General features: G+C 35.0%; 2 protein-coding genes across 4 annotated transcripts in view; one reads left to right on the top strand and one right to left on the bottom strand.

The window, feature by feature from the left end:
* Window positions 1–9691, top strand: part of LOC110105715 — a 44019-nt gene extending 34328 nt beyond the window's left edge. The window contains exons 8-11 of one of the 3 annotated variants that reach the window (XR_003701422.1): window positions 2785–3116; window positions 3931–4182; window positions 4272–4419; window positions 9381–9691. Coding sequence is in view for 1 of the 3 variants with exons in the window: in XM_020835317.2 (XP_020690976.1) it covers window positions 2785–3116; window positions 3931–4181 (583 nt within the window). In the remaining 2 variants the exon portion in view is untranslated. Of the gene's footprint in view, window positions 1–2784; window positions 3117–3930; window positions 4183–4271; window positions 4688–5360; window positions 5749–9380 lie in introns of those variants that run through there. The other 2 variants (XR_003701421.1, XM_020835317.2) reach the window with 2 other exon arrangements.
* Window positions 9692–18859: 9168 nt separating this feature from the next.
* Window positions 18860–19817, bottom strand: LOC110105711 (eukaryotic translation initiation factor 1A). The gene has a single exon (XM_020835312.2). It carries the CDS (start codon window positions 19713–19715, stop codon window positions 19278–19280), a length of 438 nt encoding a protein of 145 aa, XP_020690971.1. The 5' UTR covers window positions 19716–19817; the 3' UTR covers window positions 18860–19277.
* Window positions 19818–19840: the final 23 nt, after the last annotated feature.

Below are 19840 nucleotides of genomic sequence, written 5' to 3'. Positions count from 1 at the left end.
TTTGGGACGGCTTTTTTATTGCTTTATAAGATGGAGTTTTATACAAAAATAAAAAATTTTGTACTAAAACTCTGTTTTAGAAAGCAGTAAAAAAGCCGTCCCAAACGAAGCCTTAAGTTAGGCTTTGTGCTTTAAAGATTTTTTGTACTAAAAAGTAACTTTACAAAGCAATAACAAAGTTGTCCCAAACGAAATCTTAAATTTGCAACACTAAGGCTTTGTTTGGGACAGTTTTTTTACTGCTTTTTAAAGCAATTTTTTAGTATAACTATTACAGGAGTTTCATGGGAGCGCCATTGGAGGTCATTCCGGAGTAGAAAAGACATATCGGAGGTTGGCCACTGAATTATACTGGAAATGAATGCATAAGCAAGTGCAAGAGACAGTGGCGTGGTGCGAAGTGTGTCAGAGAAACAAGTATATGGCGATGGCTCCAGGGGGGTTACTACATCCATTTTCGCTTCCAAATAGAGTATGAGAGGAAGTGTCCATGGATTTCGTGGATGGACTACCACGATCGGAGGGATTCACTGTTATTATGGTGGTGGTTGATAGACTGAGCAAGTATGCACCTTTCACACCCCTTCAACACCCTTACACTGCAGTGACAGTGGCGGCTTCTTTCATCAGGGAAGTGGTTAGATTACATGGGATTCCAGAGTCGATAGTGTCTAATCGCGACAAGGTGTTCCTCAGTCAGTTTTGGAAGGAGCTGTTCAGGTTACAGGGGACTATTCTCAAAAGGAGCACAGCCTACCATCCGCAAACAGACGGGCAAACAGAGGTTGTAAATCGGAGCTTGGAAACTTATTTAAGGTGTTTTGCTTCTGAAACACCAAGGGTACGGGCCAAATGGTTGGCCTGGGCAGAGTACTGGTACAATACCTCGTACCACTCAGCTTCCAGGATGACCCCTTTTAGAGTGCGAACTCAAGTATTACCTTAGGGTTACTTGCGAACTCAAGTATTTCCTATCACTATGTTAGAGGAATAAGTATATGACTATGGCTCCAGGGGGATTACTTCAACCTTTGGCTCTATCTGATCTGGTGTGGGAAGAGGCGTCCATGGATTTTATAGATGAGCTGCTCCGATCATAAGGGTTTATAGTGATTCTGGTGGTAGTAGACATACTGAGCAAGTACGCTCACTTCATCCCTTTATGACATCCCTACACGATAGTGATAATGGCAACAAATTTCATCAGAGAGATGGTCCTACTATATGGGATACCAGAGTCTATAGTGTTCAACAAGGATAAGGTGTTCTTCAACCATTTCTGGAGGGAGTTATTCATGTTGCAGGGGACAGTACTGAAGATGAGTACAACTTACCACCCCTAGATGGATGGGTAGACGGAGGTGGTCAACAGGAGCCTGGAGACATAGCTATAATGTTTTGTGTTGGAGACACCTCGACTTTGGGCCAAGTGGTTAGTATGGGCGGAGTACTGGTATAACACTTGGTATCATTCCGCTTTTCAGATGACCCTTTTCAAAGTGTTGTATGAAAGAGACCCCCCACACTTGGTGTATTTTGGGCAGGGGAGTACACAAGTCTCTTTAGTAAAGCGGTACTTAGAGGAAAGAGATAAAGTAGAAGTACTTGTAGAAAAGAGATAAAGTATTAGAGGAATTGAAGAGGCACCTGTTGAGGGCTCGTCAAATTATGAAGAAATAGACGAATGGGCATATGAAAGATATCCAGATCACAGTTGGAGATAGAGTATTCTTGAAGTTCCGCCCTTACAAAAAAAGGATAGTAGCGAATAGGAGGAATGAAAACTAGCACCTAGATATTTTGGCCCCTATGAGATATGGGAGAGGATCAGAGCTATGTGGCTTACCGATGGAGGTTACCCCTGACAGCTACCATACACTCGGTGTTCCACATCTCCCAGTTAAGTAGAGCTATTGAGGAGCATGCAGCTAATTTAGTGTTACCAGCGACACTAACGGAAGATCTAGAGGTGGTGTTAGAACCACTAGAGTTAAAAGGGGTGCGACAGGGAGAGGGTGGGATCAAGGAAGTGTTAATCAATTGGAAGCACCTGCCCTATAATGACGCCATGTGGGAACTATACGAGAGGATGAAGTATCAGTCTCCATGCTTCTACCTTGAGGACAAGATGGGTCTTGGGAGGGAGGTATTTTTAGACTGGCCCAGCCGGTTCACACTGGACTATCCCAGGTCTACACGAGGCGAAACAAAGTTCCACCTCCCGCTTGTACTGCACGATCAGGCGGATCCAATAACACCAGTTAGGAAAGTTTTGAAAGGATTTAGGAGGTAAATTTGAATGTAGGGGCTGTTTAGATATTTCCTTCTGGTTGGTATGCATGAAGAAGTATGTTTGCCTAGGGTTAGAGTAATTGTGAGTATTTCTGAAATTTTGTGTTTCCTTGATGTCCTTTGGTTTTAGTAGTGTTTAGAGAGTTGGGAGAGAAATATCCTCCTCTTGAATAGAGGATCAATTGTATCTTAACATTTGCTTTCTGTTTTCATCAATTCCTACAATATAATTGCTGTTTTTTTTCTTTTTTTTTCTTGATTTTGATTGGAGATTTGTGGTGAAGCCTCATTGAAATTTAGATTTCTATAAATTTTTCTTTAGATCTACAAGGGTTTTCTATCATATCCCAATCTCGATTGATGAAGAGTCCTACTTCCTCAATCTGCATTAATTTTAATTTGGTTTTTTATTTAATTTTAATTTGGTTTTTTATTTAATTTTAATTTGGTTATTTAATCTCATGGTCTTATTTATTACCTTTTCTTACTTAGGGAACAGGAAGGTAGAGAAGTACTTCAGGAAAGCCTTTTGATCAATGAAAAGTACAAGGGGATTGAACATCCTAATTCAGTGGGTCATCTTCTGAATCTAGCCATCTCTTATTCCCGATCAAAAAACTATACTGAGGCTGAACGTTTGTTGAGAACATGCTTGCATATTATGTCTAAGACAGTAGACCCAGGTGATCAATCCATCACTATCCCAATGTTACACCTTGCTGTCACCTTGTACCACCTAAAAGAAGATGAAGAAGCTGAGGACCTTGCTCTTGAAGTAGTTCAAATTCGTGAGAAATTATTCGGGAAAGAATCTCTTCCTGTTGGTAAGTACAAATGCCATTTATCATCTAATCTGCATTTGTTTCGTAAAAATCTCGTGGTTTTTAACTGAACCTTTTTCAGATGCCTGTGTTATGAGTTTAGTTTCACTTGGGTCTTGCTCTTTGATTTTCTTAATTTGGCATCATAATGTTTTATTTAGAGAAAATGATCAAAATGATCTCTTGACTCTTTAAGGATTTAAGGGATTGAAATGATTTTTTAATATAGCTGGAAATCATTTTGATCTTTCATAAAGAATCCGGAGATTATTTTGATCATTTTTTTGTTTTATTTACTAAGTCATAGTTTATAAATGTGATTGCACTTTGACTATAAGATCAGTCACTGCTGAGTTTTAACAGTTCAAACAACTTCTTACTAGCTGGTTTGCGTTTATGCAGGACTTCATAGATCTAGCATTGGAAAGATCATTAAAGGGGTTTGTTTCCTTTTTTCCATAGATTTAACATTGGAAAGATTCATAAAAGGGGTTTGTTTCCTTTTTTTCCATAGATTTAGCATTGGAAAGATTCATAGAAGGGCTTTGCTTCCTTTTTTTCTTACCGAAATTTTTTTATAAAGATTCATACAAGGGGAAAAAGTAGTCATAAACATTGAGCCATCTTTAAAGATTGTTGTTTCGAAAGTTGAAGTGTACTCAGGCTAGAGCACTTCTTCGCTTGATAATTTTTTGATTTAGGGGACAAAATCATGAGATCTATCCATTAAAATGGACAATGTTTATGAGTTTTGTTTGTGACACTTATTCCTTCCTAAAACAAGGTGATGATCATTGTATTCCTTTATAATTGGCAGGTGAAGCCCTCGATTGCTTAGTCTCCATTCAAACTAGATTAGAGAGGGACGACAATGATGTTTTAGCCAAGTTGAGAAGAGTTTTGAGTATTCAAGAGAGAGAGCTAGGTCATGAGAGTGAGGAATCACTAACAACATTGAAAAAGGTGGTGTTCTATTTGGATAAAATGGGGCTGAAGGATGAGAAACTACCTCTCCAAAGAAGATTAAATTTGTTAAAGACGAAATTCAAACACAGACTTCCTGTATGAGGTTTGCATCTTCTCCATCTACCACCATTTTGTTACTTTCTTCTCCTCTTTCAACTTGCTTTAATGTGATGAAATACCCTTTCTTTGCAGCTCTTGCAGTTCTCTTCTAGCCAAAAGTTCTCTTGAAATAGAAAGCATGGAGTCCTTCCAATTTGTGTAAAGAATGTTAATGGAACTGCTGCAGTATATTCTTCAGCGCAGGTTCCCACAGCTAGTTCTGGATGGAATCCTTGGCAAGGTATTATACTGATTCTCTTGATGCAGAAGCATTAGTTCATTTAAATCACCCCATTCTATAGTGGCAGCCTATATCTATCTATACGTTTGAGCTGTTAGAAGATTAGGAAGGCCTCTGAATCTATTTAAAGAGATAAATGTGTATTCTTTTATGGTAGCAGCATTTCAATGTTGGGTAAAATGTTTAAGGAATCTTTGAAGTGTGAAATGAAAGTATAAACAGGCAAAAGATTGATGATATTTTTTAAATGATTTGCTTCCATAAGTTATTCACTGTTATCTCAACGGAAAATTAATAATCACTTTGATATGCCATTATTCTTGCATAAATTTATATATTGTCAAATCAATCTTGTACTCACTCCCCTCACAATCTATCATAGATAATTTTAGTGCCTTGATTACGAACAATGTCACACAGGACTTGAGAAATATATTGAATAGGAGATGCAATATTTTTTATGTAACAAAAACAATAATAATATCAAGTCTTTATCCTACTATGTGGGTCCGACTATATTAATCATTTTTCTCCATTGTGTCATATTAAGGTGAAATTATTCTGTGCAGACAGCGGACGTCGTCTGGAGCCAACCAGAGCGGGTCACGTCATTTTTTGCTTGGTACTAGGCTTGGTACAGCTATGTACCGGATGACATGGCGTGTTCTGATTGGTCTCTAGACCGTCCGGTGTCTGCACAGAATAATTTCTCCATGTTAAGAGTCAAATTTTCATTTAAATCTAGTAAAGAAAGGTCAATTCTAAAATCTTTTATGTAAATATTTCAAAAATGGGAAAAAACTTGAGATTTTGTCCAATTGAAACAATTATGAGTTGCATAGGGCTGTCTTTCCTCAAACATGAATCTGACATTGATACAATGCAAGGTAAAATGAGATTGTTAGGGTACTTATTATTTGCAACTTTATGATGTCGATTAGGTAGATTGAGTTGATTTTGTTAGTACCCTTCTTGAGACAATGGTAGCAGAGCTCAGTGCAGCTAATGAGGTAACAAATGAAGGTAATGGAGGCAATTGGAATAGTCTTCTTCCATTGATGGTGGAGATGAAATGAACCGAAGGAGGCAGCAAAGTGGAGCTGGAAGGTATAGAGACTATTGAAGATGGTAGGATAAATCATCACATAAAACTTATTGTAAGGGATTTCGGATATGTTGGTGTCAATGGCTTTTCATCTTGTATATTCACATATAGAACATCAAATAGTATGAAAGATATTTGATTGCTGAAAGTTAGGAATATAGTCTATAGTATTACTATATGCATTCACATGTTAGTGGACATAGTATTGTTTGGGTTCCAATGATCAAAAAATAATATACTTATATATGTTTGCATTCACAATAAGAACAATGGAAGCATGTGGCATAAGGATAGTGGATGCTTAAAGCATATGATCGATGATAAATTTAGGCTTCGTGCTTTCAATATATTTTTGTACTAAAAAGTAGCTTTACAAAGCAGTAACAAAGTTGTCACAAATGAAACCTTAAATTCGCAACACTAAGGCTTCGTTTGGGATAGCTTTTTTACTGCTTTTTAAAGCAATTTTTTAGTATAAACATTTTATTTGTTATACTAAAAAGATGCTTTAAGAAGTAGTAAGAAAGCTGTACCAAACGAAGCCTAAAACTTAGGGATGGTGAAAAAATAACTATTGGTGTTAATACCAAAATAAAGATGATAGGTATTAAATATGTTAATAAGAATAACTCTTTTACTATTAACAAAAGGTGCTTTTAGTCTGTGGTTTAAAACAAAGATTATTTCATATTAGTTAACTTTGTGATTAGAGTTTTGACAAAATACTTATCTATATCTTGCTTGCCAAAATTAAATGGAAAAGTTATTTTAAAAAGTTTTCATATTAATAATATTGATGTGTTTGACATTAAAACTATTAGTGAAACTAGTGAAGTTCAATATTTGAAGACCACTCTATATAAATATTAGCTATAGGATAAGAGGCTTTGCCATGCAAGTCTATATAAACTTAATAAAATCATTCATTTAGACTTAATTAAGGGAGTACCCAAACTTGATTATATAAATGATCATTAGTGTGACTTGTTTCAATTAGAGAAACAAACAATCATTTCATTCTATTAGGATAATGCTCTTGTTTGGACTTCAAGAAATCTTGCCTATGAACTTATTTGGATATTTTAACATTGTTAATCATGGTAGATCATCTACCTTTGTCTTTGTTGATGATTACATTATATTCAAATAGTGTGATAGTTTTAACACATAAAAATAATTTATTTCTTGGATTTAGGGACTATTTGGTAGAATCTAGGATTTCATTTAAGTAGGATTTTATAAATCCTTCAAATCTGGATTTGTGAAATCCTGGGGGGGTTAAATCCTAAAAATTGTTTGGTAACATTCATGATAAATCCAGTTAAATTTGGTGTGACTGTTTGGCTATGCAAGTCAGGATTTAAGGCAGATAAAAGAAAAACAACTGGAAACGTTTGGACTTACTCCTCTCGCACGAATAATAAGTTAAATCCGCTGAATCTGTGGATTTGCGAAATCCGGGATTTACCGCAAAAAGTGGTCTTTTCCGTCAATCGCGGCTTTCATTTGCCGTGAGATTTGGATTTGCATTTTAGGCTGTTTGGCTAGATTTCGCACGAATCCGGCCTAAAATCCGGCCTAAATCCGCATACCAAACAGCCCCTTAAAGTCCTTGCTATGTGGATTCAAAGGAGCGTAAGTTATCTTATATCAACCTTACATAGTGATCATGATAAGGAATTTAAAAATGTGAAATTTGAAATTTTTTATAAAGAGTTTGCAATTACACATGATTTCTTAGCATTAATAATGGACAAAGAAAATGTAGTAGTTGAAAAAAAAAGAGATGTTAGTTGAGGTTGATCGAACTATAAATTATCTAAATATTCTAGGAAGATGCAACAAATGCAACATGTTATGTGGTGAGTTGACACCATATAAATTACATAATGTGATAAGTACAAAATATGACTTTAAGAATATATTAAATGATTATGATTTAGCTATTATAAACACAACTAGATTAGTAGCCAAAGGCTATAGTTATATTGAAGTAATTAACTTATATTTTAACTACATATATGATCATTATGTGTATTAAAGTAAGATATGAATAAATATTGAAAATATCTTAAACATTGTAGCACAAGAATCTACATTAGTACTAAACATGCATTTTACATTACTAATCCAAAACAAGAGGTTTAGTTGGGCATCATATAGAAACTAGGCAAACTCATTTTCATTAATCACATGGAAAATCAAAGATACAAGAGCAAGATATCATTAGGATTGATCAAAGCGTCTCTTCTACAATCTTTCTCCCTCAACTTACAGAATTGCTTCAACAAACACTGACTAAAACTCTCTAATGGATTATATCAAATACTTTTCTAATATCTTAGTGTCACTCTAAGAGAAATTTAGAGAAGTGTTTTGAAAGTACTGAAATTATACATGTGACTAAACTCTCTTACAAATATATTATTTATAGAAAACACAAAGTAGGTAACTGGCACTGTGGCGCTTGAAAGGTCGGCGTTGTTGCACACAAAAAAATGAATGAATGTCGCTACACTACTATTTTGGCTCTGCCGCAACGTTTGTTGAAGTGAATCAATTACTTAGTGAACAGTTGTGCCGTTTCACTAACAAGTCGTGTCCTTTTGTCATTCATATATCTATCATTCATGCTTCTCAATCATATCAGTCTCTTGTCATTCACATATTAGTCATCCATCTTATTAGCCATATATTGTATTTGTCATATGTCTCCACTTTCAGTCATTTTATCACTCATTAATCTATCTTTATGAGCTATCAATCATTTGTATTATCAATCATATTAGTATCAATCTCATCTATCTTATTTCGCATATCAGTTCATTCATTTTATTTATTCTTAAAAAAAAAAATCTATTCTTATGCACATCATATCATTCATATACACATCATGTACATATTATATATAATTTTTATAATATGTAGATCGACATAGTATGCTCATCAATATGATTGTATTATGCCAAAATGCATATTATGCTAAATAAATTATAATCATATGCAAGTCATATATATTATTTTCATGTTTTGTACATTATGCTCTTGATCTATGAAATGCAGGAGAATTTATACACTATTCATTAACTTGAGGAAATCATAACTATCAATTTACCCCATAAAATCCATATAAATAAGTCAAAATATTTAGAATAATGATATATATCACATACTAAAAATTATATGATATATAAAAGTTTATTAGAACAAAAGATGACATATTTTTATCACTTTCAGGAGGGAGAGAGATGCTAAACTCAAAATTATTAAAAATAGAAGTAGAGTAGATGTCGCTTACAATGATCATAACAACTTTTGTTACATAAGCAATGAACGAAAAAGCCCCGAAGAGCTTTCTATTTCTTTTCTCTCTCCCTTCTCCTTTCCTTCTCCTTTCTTTCCTTCCCCAGCAAGCCAAATGAATGAGTGGGTATGGGCAAGGTGGTGAGGGATATTTACATTAAATATATTAGAACATGATTCAGTGACCGCGCAACGACGCCCAACTTTCCAACACTATTGTACTGCATGTCGATCCCAGAGTTACTATAGAATAGAACATTCAATGCCGCAATGATGTTCACTGGTGCCGCTGAGTTGATGTGCTTGCTAGAACAATATCGCATCATTGCCTGCTGGATCAAGATTTTTCATATTTCACATAATCTCATTTTTAAGAATCTTAGGATATTATATAAACATTCTTCCTCAAATATTTGTCTTTTGAAATTACATATTCTTGAAGCGATGTTGAACCATTCATGCAACATACATCAACGAATTAATGACTTGGTAAGTTCTTTTTTACTCTCTTTTTCTCTAATTTTTTCTCATGAATATCATGTACTTGTATCAGATATGCAGGTGATGGACGTGGAAGATAAACTGGCAAAATTTAAGATCAAATTATCAACTATGATAACTTATTTTTCTTTGCAGTGCCAAGAGATCGATCAAACCGCTCAAAATAATTTAGTCAATGCATGAGCAAAAATTAGTTGAAATGTGAATAGTTTGAAGACTCTTAAGATGAAGATAATAGATTTTAAGGAGAAAAAAAGAAAAGAAATTACGAGCTCAATTATCAGATAAGGGGACAATTTTATCATGGCTAAGATTGAAACTATATTATTATCTTCAAGGGCTATAAAAGATTTCAATAAAATTTTTACTTGTAAGAGCATGATTCAAAATAATGCTTAGATGGCTTGTTATTATGTATGTATGTATGTTTGTATCTCTGTGTGAAGAAGGTTTCATTCGAGGTTTCTAAAAGGAACTCGATTAGTGCACAATAGGACAAGAGCGAACATTAAAGGTCATTCTCATCCAATGTCAATTATCTAAATGTAGAAGATGATGAAGACAGCGGTTCAACCACGGATAATAGTATTAATGTTATATAAAATGTTATATAAATGTATTCTCTTTACATATAAAATAAAAACATTTTATGCTCAGCTCAAGAATCTTATAATTTTAATAAATCTTCTTTATATTAATAAATAACATGAAAAGTTTTTCTTAGGTTTCTATTTCTTAGATTATTAGAATGGGATTTTATCTAAAATTTTAGCCTGTGATATAATAGATATAACTAAGATCATTAAAACTTTTAACATATATGAGGTTATTTTATAAAAAAATGATGTTAACATGTATAAAGATGTCAAATGGAAGCCCCCTAGGACTGATTACACTTTAATTGGACATAGGTATTCCAAATTAAAAATAAAGATTGGTCTGTCTTTTAGGGCGAATTATTACGTCCAGTCACCAGACGTCCGGACATCCAATCCAGACGCGCCACGTCACCAAAATACGCTGGGGCCCGGTGTATTTGGGTGACATGGCGCGTCTGGATTGATGTCCGAACGAATCCGGACACCGGACGTAATAATTTGCTGTCTTTTAGACAATTGATGACTTTCAAGCTTTTTAACCATGGCCTTGCATATGATAAAGCTTAACAGAGAACCGTATATGATGGTTATTTAGAGTCATTGATAACCCCTTCGATGATTTTTAACACTCTAAGTTCAAAAGAGTATCTTCCCATCTATATCTTTGAGTTTAAATGTTTCAAACTTGACCATGGAAACTGGTACGTATGATCCCTTCTAAAGAGGTGAAAGTTTATTATATCGGGGTCTCTTCACTGCAACTTCTAGACTTCACAAGGCTATCTCAAATAGAGATAGTTCGAGTTTTCACCATTCTATTAAAGTAATGAGCAATTTGTTAGTGATAAGTTGTACTTCTAAGTGAAGCTATATCACATGTTTTTGGAAGAGATCAATATGAAAATTGAGCTTGTCCTCATTACTAGCTATATTAAAAGTTTGGACCTTATAGCTTAGGGCACCGATATCAAAAGGAATAACTACTTGGTGCCTAAACATATATTACCAGATGCTTCTCTAATTAGGGTTCTTGATATCATATAATAAGCACATACCACATTGGAAAGCTCTTCAACACATTGCCACAAGTCTTTTTAAGGCATGTTTTTAATCCTATGAGAATTATTTTATTTGTTTCTTTTGTTTGTCTATTCATTTGAGGATATGTGATATTTGAATGGACCAATTCAATATGAAGTTAATTATAGGAAGGTCTAAGTGACAAATGATGTTCTTCTATACAAAATATTTGACATTTACTTCAGTAAATTTTTTAAGTGCCTCAACATGAACCGAGTATATTAGTCAACAACAAAAGTAATGAATTTTTGTTATCTATTAAGTATGACAAAAGATTTCATAATGTCAATCCCCTATTAAGCAAAGGGCCAACATCCTTGGAGGGAAGAAAATTCTATTAGTGAAATATGAAATTAGAATGCACTTAATAATTATTACATTTGTTAACAATTTATAATCATCATGCATTATTATAGGCTAATATAATCTATATCTTAAGATGTTCTAAGCAAGCACTCTACCTCCCAACTATTCACCACATATTTTTAAATAAACTTCTCAAAATATATATTCAGCTTATGATAGTGGAAGACACTTGAGATATGATCCGATAAATGATCTTTTATACAGTTCATCCCCACTTATTATGAAGTTTGTAGCTAGTCATTGAACACAAATGGTCATTATTGAATCTTCAAGTAGCATCCCTTCACATACAAATAAGCTTATGGGGTCCATCTAAGAGATCTCTTCAATTCTTCTACATATTGTATTTCCTATAGACCTTCCATACTTAAAATATGTACCTTCTACATATTTTCTTTTATATAAATCTCCAATTGTTGAAGTTGCAAATTTAGAAAGTACATATGTCCGAGCATTTTATTCCGAGTTACATGGATAATTTAATATATACTAATGCAAAAAAGGAGTTATTTCACTAAGTTGAGATATTATATTAATTATGAGTTATATGCCAAAATCTCATTTTACTTGAGAACCTACAAGTTGAGACATGATAAATCATTAAATTTTCTCACCACATAATCTATGGCAAGTCATAGTTTAGTTATGAAAGCTTCATAGACAATCACATTGTTAGTTATAGTGAATTTTAGGTAAAGCTCATATTCTAATGTATCAGGTTAAGGAGAGAGAAGTAAAATCCCTATCTCAGCACCAAAACTAATAAATGCTCTATCAACATGTAATAAATTATTGGGTGATAATGAGTGAGAGGAAGTGATTTGATTGTATCAGGAATGGTGCATTCTATAATAAAGTCAACAAGTACTTGTGATTTGATATACAACCAAAGTAAAAAATAAATTTTAGGTTCTAATTTCATTGACCGCTTGATTAAGTAGTCAGATGGTTCTAATTTTGAAAAATAGTTTTAAGTGACATTTGTGTATGGACGCTAATGATGTGATCTTTAAAATATAGGTGTAACTTTCTTCTTGAGAAAATTAATGCCAAAACAGTTTTATCTATGTATTGACATTGAACTTATTATATTGAGGGAAACAACAAAATATTAATAAAACATTTCTCATCGAATTGCCTTTCATTTTAGAGGTGGTGAAGCTAGACATGTTTTAAATGGATCAAAAGCATCTTCATACTCTTTTATACATTAAAAAAACAGAATTATATATACCCTTAAGTGTCCTAAAGAATAGCAAAATTTTATCTTCAAATTGAGCTAAGAAATGAGATAAGACGGCTATTCTTCCATTCAAATGTTATATCTTCTTTATATTTCTTAGAGGTGTCTTATTTTGTATGGCTTTAATATTCTCTTTGTTTATTTCAATTCTCATATGGGTAACTATGAGTCCTAAAAAATTTCCCACTAGTTAGTCTATACGAGTAAGGGAAAAACTATTCTTTGACAAACTCTATTTAAATTAGTATATATATATATATAATATATATATATATATTCTACTAACTCTAATATCCTTTTTTATCATAACAACATTTGGCAGTAAGGTTCAACCATAAATTTTTTATCATGCAAACTAATTCCTCGATAAGAAAGGCCCTCTATAGCATATCTTCATCTTGAAGATCAAAATTCTCAATACTCAAGATCACTGATAATCATAGATAAACTTATCCGATATAACATGTCTATATTGCTTATGGATTTCTTCATAATTGGCAACCCCAGTAATAGATGGAAACTTTTTTTTTTAATGTGGTAATAAGGATATAATTATAAGCTAATTCCAATTTTATTATAGAAAATTAAATCAAATAAATAGCTTGTAAGGAAAATTCTCCAATGGTGAAAAGAAGAGTTATTACAATTGCCTCTACCCTCATCGATTTAGTATCAAATTCATATAATGATCCAGCAACTGATTGAAGTTTCTCACTTTTTAGGTTCAAGCTAAGAAATGTGAGATAGAATAATAAGCTTCTATTATCATTTAACACTCTCTTAATATTAAAATAAGGATCACCCTTCACAATTTTAATAACAAGAAGATCTTAATGTGAAGTTCATATTGCTTCTAAATCAAAATCATTGAATGTGGTAGAATGATTAATGCGGGATTTCCTTATCATTGGCTTAGGAATGGTAAGGATAATTTAAGGAGGCAATAGAGGTCCTCTAGCTATAGTCTTAATTGCCCCAACCAATTGTCGATTCGCCGACTATTAATTTTAAAGGAAACTTACATACATACCACTATATACTTATTATTTTACATATATAACACCTCGTACATTAATATTACACATACACCACCAAAATCCCTAATTTATATCATTTCTACCACTCCGTCTAAAACATTCCTCACGACGTCTATCTTCCCGCCGAAATCCCCCTTGCCCCGAAGTCTCGCAAATTTCCTTCGCCAGATGTCTCATGATTTTCCTCCATTTGAGGCTAATACAGCTAGTGCTCGCATTGTCCTTCACGGTAATGTCTTCCTAACCTTTTTTTGATGATATGTAGCTTTTGTGGATAAACAAATTGTAATGTCCTCTGCATCTTCATTAGTAATTTGGTAAAGATATAACTTCAGTTTTTAATAGCTACAAAATCATTTTGAAGTCCGACAAAGAACCATCCCAGGAAAAGCTAACAAAATTACTTAGGAATGAAGACCACCAATTTTTAATGAGGTCCGATAATTTTTAATGAAACTCAGCATGTAGGTGACGGACAACAAACAAGTCTCCGAGCAAACCAAATCATTTTGAACAAAAATGAGAACATGCAATTTTTAATGAGGTCCGATAATTTTTAATGAAACTCAGCATGTAGGTGACGGACAACAAACCAGTCTCCGAGCAAACCAAATCATTTTGAACAAAAATGAGAACATGCATCAGAACTTACCTTCCCCCCTTTTTGCAAGCTGCGATTCCCCGTTCAGTTTTGCCTTAACTTACTCTCAAATTCTCGCCCGACAAGATGGGAGAAAAATGTCATGAGGAAGGCGTTACATGGGGTGGTAGAAATGATATAAATTAGGGATTTGAGTGATATATGTGTAATATTAATGTATGAGGTGTTAGATATGTAAAATAATAAGTATATAACGGTATGTATGTAAATTTTCCTAATTTTAATGATCCCCCCAATGGGGCTATTTCATGTTTAAGCAGCTCAATTCTGAATAAATTGGCAAAGATAACCTTGTTGGATTAACCTATAAATTTTCTCTTTCAATTTCCAGCATGCTTTAGTAGCTTATGTCCTTGACTATGATAAAAAAGATAATATTACTTAATATTTTCTTAATTTGATTTTAAAGGATGAGGCCACTTAATATTCCCCGATCTCTTGCTATTAAATATTAACTCCATATGCCTTAAGCAGCATGCGTTCCTTTTAACTATTTATATATTCACTCTTATTAAGATGGCCGATACTTTCCTTATTGTTGGGTTAATGAGGAGGAAATACTTTCCTTATTTTTAAGGAATACTTTCTTGAGCATTGTTTCGTTTGCTAGATGATTGCTCAAATTATTTTCAATGTGTATGAATTGCTTCATCACTAATAATTTGTGCTTCTATTTTATGAATAAAATCAGCATAAAAATGAGTTGTCTTTCACATCAATGAGGATTAGAAAAGTATGAGATGAAGACCTTCAAGAAAGATGCCTAGCAATAACTCATGATCTACTATTGGAATTTGATGAACTTAGGGGTGCAAATGAGTCGAGTCGGGCTCGAGTCAGGTGGTGTTGAGTCGAGCATGACTTTCAAAGACCAAGCTCGAGCGAGCTCGATCTCGAGTCGAGCTCAAAATCCGAGCTCGAGGTCGACTCGTCTTCTTGTTGAGCGGCTCGTCGAGCTTTGCTGTCGAGCTCCGCTATCGAGATCGAGATCCATCACTGGTTGTAGCGTCCGTCCTCCCGAGGCTCGTCATCGTCGTCGCATCTACTGTCAAGATCATCGTACCGAGCAGTCTTAGCGTAATCGTGGACGCCCTGAGGTTTGTATGTTGTCGAGATCGCTCACCTTCGTGTCTGTCGTCGAGTCCATCATCCCGAGCTCGTCTCGTCGCATCTGCCGTCGAGCTCAAAAATGCCCGCTATCAAGATCGTCGTCGAGCTTGTTCTATTGTCTACCGTCGAGATCTTCGTCGAGCTCAGAATTTTCTACTATTGAGATCGTCGTCGAGCTCGTCCTATCGTCTGCCATCGAGATCATCGTCAAGCTCAAAATTTTCTGCTTTAAAGATCGTTGTCGAGCTCGTCCCACTGTCTGTCGTCGAGCTCAAAATTTTCTGCTTTTCAGATCTTCATCGAGCTCGTCCCACCGTTTGCCATCGAGATCTTCGTCGAGCTTGAAATTTCCAGTTATCGAGATCGTCGTCGAGCTCGCCCCGCCGTCATCGTCACGTCGTTGAGATTCATCTTTTTTTTCCCGCTCGCAACTTTGTTTTCTCGCTCGCGACTTCAATTTCCCGCTTCGTGGGTTTGCATTTCCCTCTTGCAAGTTACGCCGTCGAGCTGCTCGACAAACTAATGAGTCGAGCATCAGCCTGTTCGAGCTCGAGCTCGATAAGCTATCGAGCTCAAAATCATATTTGAGCTCAACTCACGAGCTCAATAAGCTCGGCTCATCGAGCCTAATACCGAGTCGAGCCCGAGCCGGCTCGCGAGACGGCTTGACTCGTTTGCACCCCTAGATGAACTTAAAAGGAAAATCTTTGAATTGCTCTTCTTAGGATTCTCGTTTATTTTGTTAGATTCCCCCAGAGATGACAAGAATATTTGAAAATTCTTCAATAGGTAATAAACTATTCGATAAAAAGTTAAGCAAGATGGCCAAAGTTGTGGATACTATTACCAATAAGTAGAAAGTGAGCTCGACTTTTTCGAGTTGCAGGAAATAATTGATAAAAAAAAGTGCATTAAAAACTTGCTAAATATATATGATAGGCTTATAATGATCAAAATGACTCATTTAAATGCTCATAAGGAATATATGACTCATCATACAGATCATTAAAAGGTAAATTAAAGCCCACGAAAATAGAAATTGGAGAATTTAATCTGTTAAAGATGAAAACTCCTAAAAATTACATCAAGGAAGAAGCTTATTCTCATCTCTCATAGAAAATTCATCTCAAATAAGATGTCATAATTCATCTCGTATAATTTCATTATACACGAGGAGTTTTCATAAGTGGAGGCCGGGTTCACTCCACTAAGATAGGAGCGATTATTACATCCGGTGTCCGAATGCATTCAGAGATCAATAACCACGCGCCACGTCACCTAAAACCCGGTATTTTGGACTCGGTATTGCTCGGTTTACATTCGGACCGTTCGATTTTTGACCGGATGTAATAATTTCTCCTAAGATAGGTGAAAGATTCAATGCCGGTTGAGTGTCATGAAAAGATGAGATGAACTTGCAATGACAACAAGTTCTAGGTTTACTAATGATAGCTATTATATTGATAAGATATTGGTATATGATTTCCAACAGTTGGCGTTACACTATTATGTGCTAAAATTTATGGCAGTAGAGTTTTTAATTTCTTAACTTTATGCAAATATTAAATACACATGGATACAAGTTTTTAAGAGACATTAAATTTGTATGTAAAAAATCAAAAAAGGGAAAAAAAATCATCGAGCCTTCCCCAATTAAATGAATCTATTAAATAATGAAGGATATAAGAATCAAGTATTTATCACAATCAAAGAGGATGTAATTACACATAATTAAGAACAATTGGCTAATTCTCATTGTAGGGATTATAAAAATTAAGTATCTAGAACAAAATTACATATGAATAGTTATGCGATAATAGTCAGATGACAAAAATCTAACGATGGCTGTAATGATTGTTAAAGGTAATTGTCGATAATGATCATTAAAAAAACGTAATATTCTTTAGTTTTCTCAACTCTTAAACCTCTCATTAGGTATAAAATGAAGCCCTACCTATATAGTCTTTTATGTGCCGAAGGCAACTCATTGCAAAAGTTTTGGCCCTTCAAATGAACCGAAGGCTGGCACTTATACTTTTTTCATAATATAAATTTTGAGTGCAATCTTTTTAAGAGCCAAAAAAGCTGGGACCACATGTGGGCTTAGGCATTCATGAATAAAATTTTTGCTAAGCAATTTAACTACTTACCTGTTCAACTCTATGTGCTTAATGAGGGTTTGTAAGCTGGGATTCTGACACTAGATCAATTGCTTGTTAAATTTCCCTAAGTAATGGAAACTCATTTGATAATCCTTCTATAAAAATGTTGCCGATGGTGTTCATACCCTCCATCATTGTTCAACTTCGTTAATTAACTTTTATGTTCAATAGGAAACAACCAGCCCAATAATCCAAATACATGGAATGACAATTACCTCCGGAAAGCAGGATCATGCCTATGTGCGCATAACAAGCATCAAACTATTCAATAGAAATCCATGAAACAGATGGCAAACAACACATCAATTAGAGAATTGCTGATATCTCTAAAGACCCATTGAACCATTATCAAAATGAGACCACATGTACTTAAACGGCTCATTTGGTTGTCGGTAGATAGAAAATATGTTTGGAAGATGACTTCTTCATCTTTCATTTTCACTGTGTGTGTGTGAAACTTAAGAGTCAGAGTCGATTTCTAACTATATTCAATCAAATAATGTGTTTAGCATAATTCATTATTTTCAAAAACATATTATCTGGCTTAAGGCAAACAAATACAACCTTAATTTTGAACACTTGGCATACCAATATGACAAGCTAACATCTTAACCAGTATAAAAAATATGTAACCCTTGAATCATATAGCCCTCCTCAGGGGCGGAACCCCCTAATGTCCGGTATAGGAGTCCTCAGGCAATTGCCCCCACTAAAAAAAATTAAAAACTATGATTTTTAGGTGATTGCTCCTCTAGCATAATTAAACACACTGTGTAGATGTGTTATTTATAAGTTTTCCCCCTCTAAGAGCTAAGACTGGTTCAGCCCCTAGCCCTCGAAGATTTGCATTTGCATTATTATTCAAAACAAAAACAGATACAATCACTCATATCTATGCAAGCCTCTCTCATCAATCAATAAAGTAGAAAAGGAAGAGGGATATCTTCGAAGCGATGTATAAATAATGTTCACAATATCCAAGCTATAAAATGCAGAGGCGAGTTTGACATTTAAGCAAATAAAAAACAGAAAACTTCACAAAAATAGTAAAATGACTCCAACATCAATCATGGCAAGATAAAAGTGTGATGGCATAAGTAAAAAAAATACCAATTAGAGCAATGGGGCTAAAACTGACTGTTAAAATCCTTAGAAAGAAAAGGAATAGTTCATTATACTTAGGAAAAAAAACAGGACACAGATAAAGAAGAAAGCAGCAAATGTGTTGAAAGAAAACAAAAGACTTGCTTGTTCAGATTTGATCACAGCTAAAGAAGAGCAAGGTTCATAAAGATTTGTTATTCCTTTAGAAATACACTCTTAACAGAAGATGCATAAACATGCATCCAATCTAACATAAGTAGAACAAATATCCAAAGGATATATTCAAATCCCATAATTCCATCAAGCTACAAACATAAACGCTTCCTTAACACAAGCTGCCTAATCACCCAGCCAATCCAACACAAGTAGCAGATATATCCATCGGGAACATTCAAATCACAATTTTCTATCAAGTTATTACAGACATATTGGTCCATCATTTGGAGTAATTATTATAACAGGATCTCATATTCAACGTATGACAAGATAATAGTAATAATGGTCAAAGACTGAAAGAGAACAAGAGCAGAATGGGAAAACGGTCATCGAAAGGCAGAGGCAAATTCCAAACCGTAATCTCTGGAAGCCTAGATTTTGTCGATGTCCTCGTCCTCGAACTCGATATAGTCATCCCCAGCGCCATCTTCCTCCTCGTCGAGGCCGCCGGCGATACCCTCGTTAAGACGCGTGCTCTCCGGTAGTTCTCCATAGGCTTTGAGGAGGCGAGCCTCATCAGGCATGTACTTGAGGATGACGTCCGCCTTATCGTCCTGGTAATCACGAAGGCCGACAAGGACGATGTCGCCGGCGGCGATCCAGACCTTCTTGTGCATCTTGCCTCGGATGTGACAGAGTCGCTTGGTGCCATCGATGCACATAGCTTCGCAGCGGCCATTACCGAGCATGCGGAGGACTTGAGCGTACTCCTGTCCGTCCTCCTTGAAGACGAGCTCGCGCTTCTCGTCGTCGGCTTCGTTCTTTCCCCTCTTCCGATTCTTACCTCCCTTTCCCTTGTTCTTCGGCATGGCAAACCCTAGTTTCGCAAACCCTAACACTAGAGTTCTCTGTGCCGATGGAACTCTCCTCTAGTGGTAGAGTTTGCTTTCGGATTACGAAGAGAGAGACCGATTATGAATTATATATATTGTGA

This window comes from Dendrobium catenatum, unplaced genomic scaffold (assembly GCF_001605985.2).
Source record: "Dendrobium catenatum unplaced genomic scaffold, ASM160598v2 fragScaff_scaffold_803, whole genome shotgun sequence".
Taxonomy (NCBI): Eukaryota; Viridiplantae; Streptophyta; class Magnoliopsida; order Asparagales; family Orchidaceae; genus Dendrobium; species Dendrobium catenatum.
The sequence above is the reverse complement of the archived record's forward strand: the minus strand, read 5'-3'. Positions and strand labels throughout refer to the sequence as shown.